Genomic DNA, 11,925 nt, shown 5'->3' with positions numbered 1-11,925 from the left:
AAATATTGCGCGATATCATCGACGTCAGGAACACGCGGCGATGCCACGCGGTTCGCCGCCTCGTCGTCTGGCGGTGACGGCGTCGTGTAGCCGAGCAAATGCAAGTATCGTAGCTCGTAGCCAGTATGAAATCAAGTCAGTATCAACTATCGAGTAGTGTCGCGACGTAAAGCGATGCGCGAATCTTGACGCGTGTCTCTTGATAAGCGAGCCCCTCACGCGAGTTTCAGCGGGTCTATCTAGCGTGAAAATATCGGGGGAAATCTGCGATCGCATCGCGGCAAGATCGAACAGCGTGTAGTCGAGGCGAGTATCGTCGTGATACGACTGATACGGTGGCTTTCCTCCCTCGATTCTGACAGACGAGATCGGCGGCAGAGACGGCAGGGAGCTAGGACGGTAGGACGTCGGCGAGAAACATTCGGCCATTTTGTGATCGCGCGCTGTCGGCGACGTAAACATCGGACTTTCCAATTGTATTGGAAGCGACCTCGCAGGAAGAGACCTCGCCGACACGGCTCGTACCGGACTCGTCCGTTTACATCCTTCCCGCATCCCGCGCGATTACGGGCGATTCCAGTCGATCGCCGTGGCACGATACCGTCCTCGCTAACGCGGTGACGTTTCGCGCCAAATCCCGAGTGGTGTGGTGTGATGTGGTGAGAGAGAGTGGTGAGACGCACACCTGGCGCAACACAGACAGTCCTGCTACAGCGCTACAAACAGCTACGAGCAGCTACAAGAAACAGCTGTCGTCGCGTCGCCGATCGTGGGGCGATGTCGGTGCTACTCACCGATCAGGTAACTGCAGGTAACCGGCATCGAGATCGCGGACGATTCGATTAGGAGCGATCGATGAGCGATTGTGCGTTTCGGAAGTCGAAACCGAAAGTCCGAAACTGACACTGCTCCGCGTCGCGCCGCGCTCCGATTTCCGATTTCTGAATTCTCCGAATCGAGCTTTACGCGAGCGAGCGTGCGTGCGTCAGTTACGTGTCTCTTGTTTACGTATGACGCGTCATTAGAGATGGCCACGAAATGTTCTTGAAACGCCACGCTGGACCATTTGATCCCTGCTACTTGTCGGAAATACATTTTGTTTCAATTTACAATCGAGTTGCAAAATTGCGCGTTTCAGATCAAACTGAGATTCGCGTTTGAGATGTGCTTGTCATAAAGTTTGAAACGCACAAGAGTAATGACATTTGTTTTTAAACGACAATTTCGACGATAAATTATTTCTGACAATTTTTTTTTCAGTCCATACTTTTTAAATATAAACTATCTTTGATATATACATTGATATTACGCATATATCAACTAATGATGCTGTTCTATTCTTTTCAGAATCGCGCCTTTACGAGAGAGCTTTAATCACTGCATAAAACTGCTTGTGCGCTATGACAAAAACAGCGCATTCGATGATTATTTGCTAGTGAATACTTTATCGATCAAGATTAAAGATATGTTTTTTGTTATTGCAAAGAGACTTGATGAGTGCACAAAAGCATAAGGAATGGTATTCTATTCGATTCAGCTGGATGTCAGATAAGCTGAAAAATGTCTGGTGATGCAGGATGGAACGCCGTTATTCATCATCCTTCCGACCTAGAATTGCAGAATTGGAATTGGGAAGAAAACGATGGGGAGCAAGAGAAAGAACTTCCTTCAACCGTTGACATGGATGCCATAAAAGGCGGCGGTAGTTGGGATCCTGCTACTGAACCTAATGGTATCTGCAAAATTGCCACCCATACATTTCTTTCCAATAATTGAAATGATGTCCCTCGGAATAAATAATTGTTTTTTATTGTAGGAACAGATTCGGTCGATTCCGAAGAAGACTCCGATTCCGACGACGAAAGCTCTGGTGGAAGCGAAGGTAGTTGCTCCTATTCGGATTCTAATTCAGAATCAGACGACGAAAGTAGCGGCGACGAAGAAGAGGAAAGTGGATCTAATTCAGATTGTTCGTCTGAACATAGTGAACAAACGTTTTCCATTCAAGAAACCAATTTTGAGCCGGTATGACGTGAAAAACAATGTTATATTCTAAATTCATTATTTCTTTTTGCGTTCTGTTACTGCGACTTTTGTAAAAAGGTAACTTGCCGTGCGTTGCAGGGAGCATTGAAATTGAAAATCACCATGAAAGGTCCAAAGAAGGAAGATTCTGAAAAAATTAAATGTGACAAAAGTAAAAAAACTGTTTCCAAAAAACTCAAGACCAATCATGGAAATAAGGTATTTTGATAAATAGTTGAAAAATATATAATGTGTAATCAATAAGAATTTGAAATTTAAAGATAAGAATGAAATATGTAGTGAAATTTTAGTATGTGAAAGTTGATTTATTTTTATTTTAATACCATTCTGCAATATATATATATATATATATATATATATATATATATACAAACATATTTATTATATATGTAATATATATAATATAATACACATACACGAAACATGTATTATTTCTTGCGCAATAAATAATTATATCAAATGATGTAGTCCTCAGAATGTAGTAGCGAAGATTCAGACTCGTCTGTTGTGGGCCATGCGGCATCGCAAAAAGTACAGCAACAACAGTCCCAGCAGCATCAACATCACCATCATGCGCCACTGCAAGAAATCAATCAGGAAGATTTAGCAACTGTCTTACCCTCGCAAGTACAAGAGGACGCACCATTTGACGGATTTGAGGATTCGGAGAGCGGTCGGCTGGTGTCAAAAGCGATCGAGCGTATGTCACTCGGCGCAGATTCGGACACGAGTGAAAACGGCGATCAGAATCCCGTACCTGTGTACAGTTCCACTTTGTTGCAGCAGTTCGTCGAAAAAACTGCTATGTTGTCGGAACCACGAAAAAGGCGTAGCAAATGCGCCAAAAAGTTGAACAACGACAACGAATATCCATGCGTATCAAATGTGTCACCCGATTCTGGCATTCAGTCCGTGGACAATAGTCCGTTACACTTGGCGATCAGTCCTGTCAGTCCTCCAGCGCCGACCCAATCTCCGACCCAACCGCCGATTTCCACTAAACCAGCGGTAAATGTCGATCGGGTTCTTTATCCTCCGAAAAGAAAACCCGGCAGACCAGCGAAAACAATGTCTACTCAGCCACGCGGACCAGGCAGGCCGCGTTTAAAGCCGGAAATTGTCGAGAAGATCCAAAAGATCGAGAAGGCAGAAAAGGAAAGAAATGAATCTTTAAAAAGTCTAAAGAATCCTGATTCTCGGTTAACGGAGAAAAAGGCAACTGTAAAGGAATCGTCTATAAAGAGCGCTAAGGAAGACACAGCGTTAGTTAGGAAACGTGGTAATGCAAAATCCGTTGCATCGAGGGAAGTGAAAGAGGATGCAACTCCTGCGAGTAAAAGAATAAAAGGTAAAACGACAGCGTATCAAAAGAAACGTTACGGTAACTCGGTGAAATCTTCGCAGGAGAAGACTGTTGTCAAAAAGACCGCAGGAACAAGTTCCCCGATGCGAGTAAAGTGCCTAAGTAGATCAACCGCGAACAAACTCGCGCCACAGTGTGACAGTAGAACCGGTCGGAAGGTCAGGCAAGATAAAACATGCGCGCCTAATAAGACCCCATTGACACGACAGAAGCAAATGTCCTGCGAGCATCAGCTTACTAACGATCAAAAGATGCTAAACACTAGTAAAAGAACAGGTTCGAAGGAGAATAGGAATAACGCAACCGCCGTCGTATCCAGAAAGCTAGCGAAAAAGGTCTCTGCGCCTCCTACCACTAGACGTGTTCTGAAGGAGAACAAGTGCAACAAAAAAACTACTGCGGCGGGCTTTGAAACCAATGGCGTAGGTGTGCAAACGTTAATATCGTTGCCAGTTGGAAACGTGTTGAAGGCAGAAAATGTGGAGCGAGCTTCCAACAAGTACCACAAACCGATGCAGCCAATACAGCACAATTATTGTCACAAGCATCATCATCACAAACATCGTCGGAGACTACTCGCACCACCGAAAACTCCCATACGCATCGATCCGTATATCATTCAGGAGCTGGAGAAATTAATCGAGGAATTTACAAAGTTGTGCAGTCTGGGCAAAAACAATAATAACAACAACAACAATGGCAGTAGCGTTGTCAATCATTCCGAGTTACCACAAATCTTTCGCGTGAAAAAAGTTACGAAGAAGAGAAAAGGCGGCGATATTAGTGCAAATGACGATCAAAAACTGAAGCGACGCTTGAAAAAAGAAAAGGTATTGACGAGCGCCGATTCTAAGAGCAGTGCAAACACTAGCACGAGTTCCAATCCGAACGAGCAGCGGTTACCATTGAAGAAACGCCATTATCATGTGTCGAGTCCGCACAGTTCGCAAAGCTCGAATGCAAGCTGCACGGATGCGAATGCGAATGAGTCCAATTCCACGGAAAGTCACATAGAGGAAGCGATCGAAGCTACTATTACGAGATACGGTGGTGGCAACTCGACATTCTCCATTCACGACGAAGAGGCTATGCCAGTGACGCCGAAAAAAAGGCCAAGAGATACCGAAAACACGGCATCCGAGAAACAGGGTAGCGATGAAGATAAACCCATCAGCCAGATAGAGATTCAACCACGACGAAAGAAAAAGATTATAAAGGATCTTCGTGTCACTGTTACGAAATTACCAGCCGAAAGTCACGGTCTTCTCGACAAGGACAAGTCCGCGGATAAGAGTTCCAAGATCAGCGCAGAGAAATCTAGTAAATCGGAAAAGACAATGATGTCGGAAAAGTCAACCAAGACCGATAAAACGCAATCAAACGACAAAATAGATATTGAACATGTTCGTATAGAAAAGAACATAAAGGTCGACTCGGAGACGCACGTATCTGAGATATTCGAGGACGGTGAACCTGTGTCCGATAGCAAAATAGCTCAGATCGGTAATTTGAATGTGCCAAATCTTGCGAATAATACCGCGGCGATGATACTCACAAAGAAAAAGATACGAAGACGGAAAACCATCAATCGCACGGGCTTTCCTACGTTGAAGAAAAAGAAGAAGAAGCAACTTGTAGATTCTCCCAAAGTGGTCAAGTCAACAGTGATTAACGCTAACGGAGTATGTAAGGATCAGGATATAGTCGAACATACGGAGGATAATAAGACGTCTTTGACAGAGAGTAAAGCTCAGAATGTTATAGAGAATAGTAACGGCACAAGACAAGCTAAGGATGACATGAAAAATTTGGAAAACTCTAGCACGGTGCAAGAGACATTCAGTCGAAATGGTTCGGATGAAGTACTCGAGTCCTGTCCCGGTCAATTACGAGTTCGTAAGGATCTCGTAGAATCCGACAGCAGCGTACTGTCCGAGAAGCAATATCCGAGTCCGGTAAAATACGAGAAGATACCAGACTATCGAATCTACGATGAAAATGCGCCGCTGGAAGAAACTCTCGAACGTTACAATCAGAACCAACGTATCGCGGAGTTAAACGAGGAAAACTTGCGGAAACTGGAACGCGCGAACGCTCAGGTAGCAAATGTCAAAATGGAATTATCTGGTTGTTTTAACAATAATCACAAAAGAAGAAGAGGCTCGACCAGTCCTTCCAATTTGTACGGAAGAAGCACAAAGAGATTACGGAGCGCGGGCTATGACACGGAGAGTGAGGCACCGCCTAGTAGCGATGTGGCCAGCGAGGATCAAGAGATTAGCAGGAAATCCGCAGGTCCTGTTCGTAATCGGAAAAAACAGCAAAAATGGAAGAAGCTATATTTACAGGCCAGCAACATATTTTCAGAGTATAAGAAGGACCTTGAATCTAAAAAACTCACCAATGTTGATGCCAAACGAAAACTTATTGTTTGCACCAATTCAGATGAACATCCTTCAGAGCAATTACCAAATATTATACCGACTGGAAAACTCTTGCGACAAAGGAAAACGCCATTTCAACTACAATATGATTTATTGTGGCTGCACGCTCAATCGAGATTGTCTGGTCGAGATTTGGTGCCATCGTGGAATTATAAGTAAATTGAATGTTCTTTTTATTTAATTTTAACTAAACCATCATTACAAATTTTATATATTACAAATTTTTACATACTTTTTAAGCATGTACTGTATAATATTATGAATAATTAAAATTACATATACATATATAGAAATTAAATTTAGTAAAGTGTGTGCGAATGACTTTGCATTTTTCTTGCAGAAAAATTCGAACAAACATTTATTATGACGTTAAACCAACTACTCTCTACGAGGCGCAAGCTTGTGAATGTAAACAAGAAAGCGGCTGCGGAGACGATTGTATTAATCGCATGGTATTCAGCGAGTGCTCGCCACAGTTGTGCCCCTGTGGTGACAAGTGCGAGAATCAAAAGATTCAAAAACATGAGTGGTCACCAGGACTACAAAGATTCATGACGGAGGATAAAGGATGGGGAGTAAGGACGCAACAAGCTATTAAAGCTGGGGACTTTATTCTCGAGTACGTGGGTGAAGTTGTGTCAGAGAGGGAATTTAAATCGAGGATGGCGACCAGGTATAATTCGTTTCATCTATACTAAATATCAAATCAATTTTTTTCATTCTTATCATGATCATACTTTACAAAAAAAAAATAAGTAAAAATGTATAATATGTAGATACGCCAACGATACGCATCACTACTGTTTGCACCTGGACGGTGGGCTAGTAATCGATGGTCATCGCATGGGAGGTGACGGAAGGTTCGTAAATCATTCGTGCGAGCCCAATTGCGAGATGCAGAAATGGAGTGTTCTCGGTCTACCACGTATGGCACTATTCGCATCGAGAGATATAAAACCAGGAGAAGAATTAACATACGATTACAATTTCGCGCTTTTTAATCCATCGGAAGGACAACAATGTAGATGTGGTAGTAATGCCTGTAGAGGTGTTATAGGTAAATTAATAGAAAGAATGAATTGTTTTCGTATCAGATATTTCAGTTATAAATTTACACTGCAGGTGGGAAGAGTCAAAGAGTAGCTCGAAGTGTTCCCTCTCTACCTTCGCAAATGGAGCCTATCGAAAGGCGATCGGTGGGCAGGCCACGGAAAAACATTCGTAAATCGAACGCAGTGCAATCGGCCAACTCCAAGAACATCTGCAAGTCTCGCAAAGTAGGAGATCCAATCTTAATGCATAATACACCGCAGTTGAAACCGATGTCTTATCAACAGCGATGCTTTGCGCGCGAGCATCATTGTTTCTTATTGAGGAATCTAGAAAAAGTTCGACGACTCAAATCGGCGTCAGTACAGCAAGTTCAAATACAGAACGGAAAAGCGAAATCCAGTAATACAGTCGTGGCGAAGGAAAAGAGTTCGGGAGACTCTAAAGCGCAATCCGATGCATTTTTCTCTCAATTAACTGCGCTGACCAACACCAACGCGCGTACTGTACGAACGCGTAGACTTGCACAAGCGCAGGATGATCCGGAGGTACATAAGACTGCAAAACTAGCTACGGTCAGTGAATAGCCCCTTTTATTGATTATAAAAAATGATATCAATAAAGAAAATTTCAATTATTACTACTGTAAATTGTAAAACATTGTTGTAATATTTTTTTTTTACAGGTATTAAAGAATTTGTATACAATTGTTACAACAGCGAATGATGAAAATGGTCAGCTATTGTGCATTCCTTTCATGACTTTACCTTCTAAAAGGAAATTATCCGATTATTATGAGAAGATTGTAGAACCGATCGATCTGATTACGATAGATCAGTGTATTGGTACAGGTCATTACAAGACTGCGGAACATTTTGATCAGGATATGATAAAACTTTTCGACAACAATGTTAGATTCTTTGGCAGAACATCCGAGATAGGCATTGCTGCAGCAAGATTGCGAAAATTGTACTTGGGAAGTAAACCAGATTTTGTGGATGCTATAACAGAAGCAACAGGTTCTCCTCCATCTCAAGGCTTTTTGCCACCACGTGGATCCACGGCTGGAGAAGAGGATGTGATTAGATGCATTTGCGGATTACATAGGTAAATTAATTATTTATATCAATTGTTGATCATATATATGTAAATAATTGTAATGAAAAGGAATTATGTATAGATGCCCTGCATGAATTAATTTAGATATATGTACCAATAAAGTGATTTCTTTTTTTCTTTTTTGTGCGTATGCATAATCGTAAAATATAATTTTTTTTTTTTTCAATACATTTATCAATATTATCTTTATTGATAATTGTACAGAGATGAAGGTTTGATGATCCAGTGTGAACGCTGCCTTGTGTGGCAACATTGCGACTGTGTTAAAGCAGATACGAGCGTTGAATCTTATCTGTGCGAAAGATGTCAACCTCGTGAAGTTGATTTAGAAATTCCATTAGAAGGTGAGGAGGAGGAAGAAGACAAGAAACATTATGTGACATTGATGCGGGGTGATCTACAATTACGACAAGGTGACACAGTATACGTTTTAAGGGATACTCCTGACAAACACACATATAAAACTATACAGAAGCCAGATTACGAGCAAATGGACATTTTTAGAATCGAACGTTTATGGAAGAATCACGAGTAAGTTTATATATACAGGGTGTTGCTTAAGATGGGTCGGGGGCACATTGGAGGCGGAGAATGGATAGGACGGCCCACATTCGAGCGATGACGAAGCGCTCTTTCCCCCTCCTTGCGCACCGCCGTCGTCACCACTCGAGTGTGGGCCGTCCTACGAATTCGCGCGGCGCAGCTTAACATATTGGCCTAGATGTTTCCTTTTTTCGAAAATTACAGCGAGTATCTCAAAATGGCATAAGAATTTTTTGTTCCCTTTGATCCATTCTCCATCCCCAATGTGGCCCTGACCCACTTTAAGAGACACATATATATGAGAGACTGTATATATATGTGTATAAATATATATATATGTGTGTGTATATATATATATATATATATATATATATAAAGCATGCGTGATTTCATTATTCTATATATATATAGAATAATGAAATCATGTATAGCATATTAAAAAAATTGTATTATTTATTTAATAGAGGTGAGAGATTTGTATTTGGACATCATTATCTCAGACCTCACGAAACATATCACGAGCCAACACGAAAATTCTATGTAAACGAAGTTGTCTGCGCTCCATTATACGAAGCGGTACCTTGTGATCTCGTAGCCGAACGATGTTGGGTATTGGATCCTCATACTTTCTGTAAAGGTATGTAAAAATTAGCATTTTATTCGATCCTGTCATTGCAGATATGTAATTATTCCGTTATTTTGTAACAAAAATTCATTTTTTCATATGCTTTTGAATGAAGGACGTCCTGTCGGCTCTACTTCTGAACATACTTATGTATGCGAATATCGTGTTGATCGCGCAGCACGACTTTTTACGAAGGTGGCTAGAACTAGGCATACAGTATGCACGAAACCTTACGCATTTGAAACCTTTCCACAGCGTATAAAACACTATCGTACCTATTTGGTAAGTCCGATTATGGTTCTATCAAAATCATTTCAATATTAATATAATACATATCATGTTTAATATGGTAGGTAATATTTAATGTTTTTTTCAGCCTCACAGTCTCGATGGAATCAAGATGTTTAAAGACAAGAAAAAGAATAACAATCAGGAAATAGATGGAAATCAAAAGTTAGAATCCAATGATAGTACAAAGACGCATAACAAAGAACATAAATGTAATAAGACTAGGCGAAAGTCGGGCGAGATCTTAACAGTTGCATCGCCTGCGACATCATACGCTCAAGTAATTGTTAGGAAGAATTAAAAGATCATTATTTGTATACGATTATTTGTATTATTTTAACGTATTTATTATTTTGCAGCTAGAGGAACAGAGGAAAAAATTGAATCGCATTCTACTGAATTTATTACAGAGAATGCCAAATAAAAAAGATCCGTTAGATCTGTCGTTTCTTTTAGAAAGGAACAGACGAAACCGGAAAAGGCCCGGCGGACTTAATCCGTGATAGTGGGTAATATCACAACGATAATATCATGTGTATATATATACATATATATATAAATATAAATATAGGCTAATTTAGAGTCACTGCTAATTTCAGTCTTAGTCAGATTAATAGATTAGTTGATTCTAATCGCGTTCTAAACATGATTCTGCTACGTGAATCGGGATAATTGTACATCTATCCTTTCCTCTTCCCTCTCCTCACCCTCTATTAATGTAGAAGGTGCACAAAAAAAGTTTTTCCTCTTCATACAACCCGTCCATTGGTGTAATTTGTATCTATATATAGTAATCCAAATAATATTTAACATAGACAAAATTGTCAAGCGATATTTTTTTACATTTTTTTTTTTTTTTTTAATAGATATCTTATAATAAATGATTAGATCTTAAGGCTCCTGAATAATCACTACAGTCATATTGAATCAGAAGCGAGAAATGACGCGTTAATTTTTGTTACGTGTCACTTGTAAATAAAAACAATTCGAATAAAACGAAATGATGAGATCGCTTTAAAACAATTGTAAAAATGAACCAAAAGCTATTCTTATCTCTCCTTCGATTTTTAGTTAGAAAATAATCGTAAAGAATGATAAAAGACACATGAAGTACTTTTATATTTAATGCGTAGCCTATTTTCACTTTTACGTACCTTTTATTACTTACGATTATTATTTGACTGTCGATTATTTAAAATAAGGATAGTTTTCGTTCATTTTTACAATTATTTTAAATCTCATCATTCCGTTTTACCCAAATTGCCTTTATTTACAATATAATAATAAAGTACAATAAATAATTAAATACAATATAATATGTGGTGACTGTTCAAGAGCTTTAACATATATTTTTCTTGTTTAACTTTTAATCATTTAATTGATACTGATTTTAAACAACGTCAAGAATCATGTTGCAAACAATTAATAAGTACTTTAAACTGAATAGACTATACTCATTTCATTATGATTAATGAAAGAATAATCCAAGTTAAGGGTTGACAGGAGAGACTGTGGAGATTTTTATCACAAATAAATTTCTCCATTCAAATTATGGCTAAATTGTGAAAATTATGCTGTAATTGAGATATGTATAATCAAGCAAATTGTTATACAAGCTTGTTATAGAACGATATTTTGATAAAAAAAACAAAATAAAAATACGTTCTGATATCTCACTATAATGCAGTTGGGATGCAGATAATCTTGTTTATTTTGTTTTAAAGGCTAAACTACAGTTCTTTAACAGCGCAAAATATAATAAAATACGAGTTTTACATGCTGAAGAGTTGAATTTTGTAATTTAGTTTTTAAAACAAAACATTTTTGCTTCGTAAAATATGGATCAAAAAAAAGTCTCACGACATTATGAGACAAAATATGTGTGTGATAGAGTACAGATATACCTGTATTTGTACTATGAATAAGAAGCAAGTAATCAATTTGGGATTAGCCTGTCACTTCTATCGACCCTTAAATGTTAAGTGTGATCGATTTTTTCATGAGTTGGTTTACTGCATTAATGTAATTACAAATTGTGGACTTGTATAGAAAACATTTTGTATATTTTTTTTCATAGTTGAATAGGTAAATGTACAAATTATACGTTTCGTAGGGTCAAAAGATTAAACATGTCAGCGTGAGTGGAAAGAATCAGTTATATGCGAATGTGAATATGAGTGTGCGTATTCACGTAATGCTTTATTGCACAGAAGTAATATTCTATTTTTCATAATCTTTCACATATTATATTTGAATTACGTGTAATATATTTTCTTGACGTTATGATTGAATCTTTACTAATGTATTTAATTTATTAACATATTGAATAGTCGAATGCGGTCGGATAGGTCGCAGTGATTCCCAAATTGTACATATGTGTACTCAGGATTTCATATTTATTATTGCATTACACAGTATGATAGATACATATGATAAATATGTTTGAT

General features: G+C 39.0%; 1 protein-coding gene across 2 annotated transcripts; it reads left to right on the top strand.

The window, feature by feature from the left end:
- The first annotated feature begins 69 nt into the window (after positions 1-69).
- On the top strand, positions 70-11,761 carry ash1 (histone-lysine N-methyltransferase ash1). 2 transcript variants are annotated; one of them, XM_011061589.2, is made up of 14 exons: positions 70-801; positions 1,348-1,732; positions 1,817-2,025; positions 2,104-2,244; positions 2,515-6,008; positions 6,194-6,526; positions 6,630-6,910; positions 6,976-7,478; positions 7,589-8,010; positions 8,227-8,553; positions 9,030-9,202; positions 9,306-9,472; positions 9,567-9,758; positions 9,838-11,761. In XM_011061589.2, exons 2-14 carry the CDS (start codon positions 1,561-1,563, stop codon positions 9,979-9,981), a joined length of 6,558 nt encoding a protein of 2,185 aa, XP_011059891.1. In that variant the 5' UTR covers positions 70-801; positions 1,348-1,560; the 3' UTR covers positions 9,982-11,761. The 2 variants fall into 2 exon arrangements, with proteins under 2 accessions (XP_011059891.1, XP_087268675.1); XM_087412549.1 differs by having other exon boundaries at positions 71-801; positions 2,125-2,244.
- The last annotated feature ends 164 nt before the right edge of the window (positions 11,762-11,925 follow it).

The sequence above is a fragment of the Acromyrmex echinatior genome, chromosome 13 (genome assembly GCF_024713525.1).
Source record: "Acromyrmex echinatior isolate Ae372 chromosome 13, ASM2471352v2, whole genome shotgun sequence".
Taxonomy (NCBI): domain Eukaryota; kingdom Metazoa; phylum Arthropoda; class Insecta; order Hymenoptera; family Formicidae; genus Acromyrmex; species Acromyrmex echinatior.
The sequence above is the reverse complement of the archived record's forward strand: the minus strand, read 5'-3'. Positions and strand labels throughout refer to the sequence as shown.

Coding starts and splice junctions, on each gene's coding strand:
- ash1 (XM_011061589.2), top strand. CDS start 1,561: ATGTCTGGTGATGCAGGATGGAACGCCGTTATTCATCATCCTTCCGAC. Junction 8,554..9,029: donor CGTTTATGGAAGAATCACGA/GTAAGTTTATAT, acceptor TTTATTTAATAG/AGGTGAGAGATTTGTATTTG. Junction 9,203..9,305: donor TCCTCATACTTTCTGTAAAG/GTATGTAAAAAT, acceptor TTTTGAATGAAG/GACGTCCTGTCGGCTCTACT.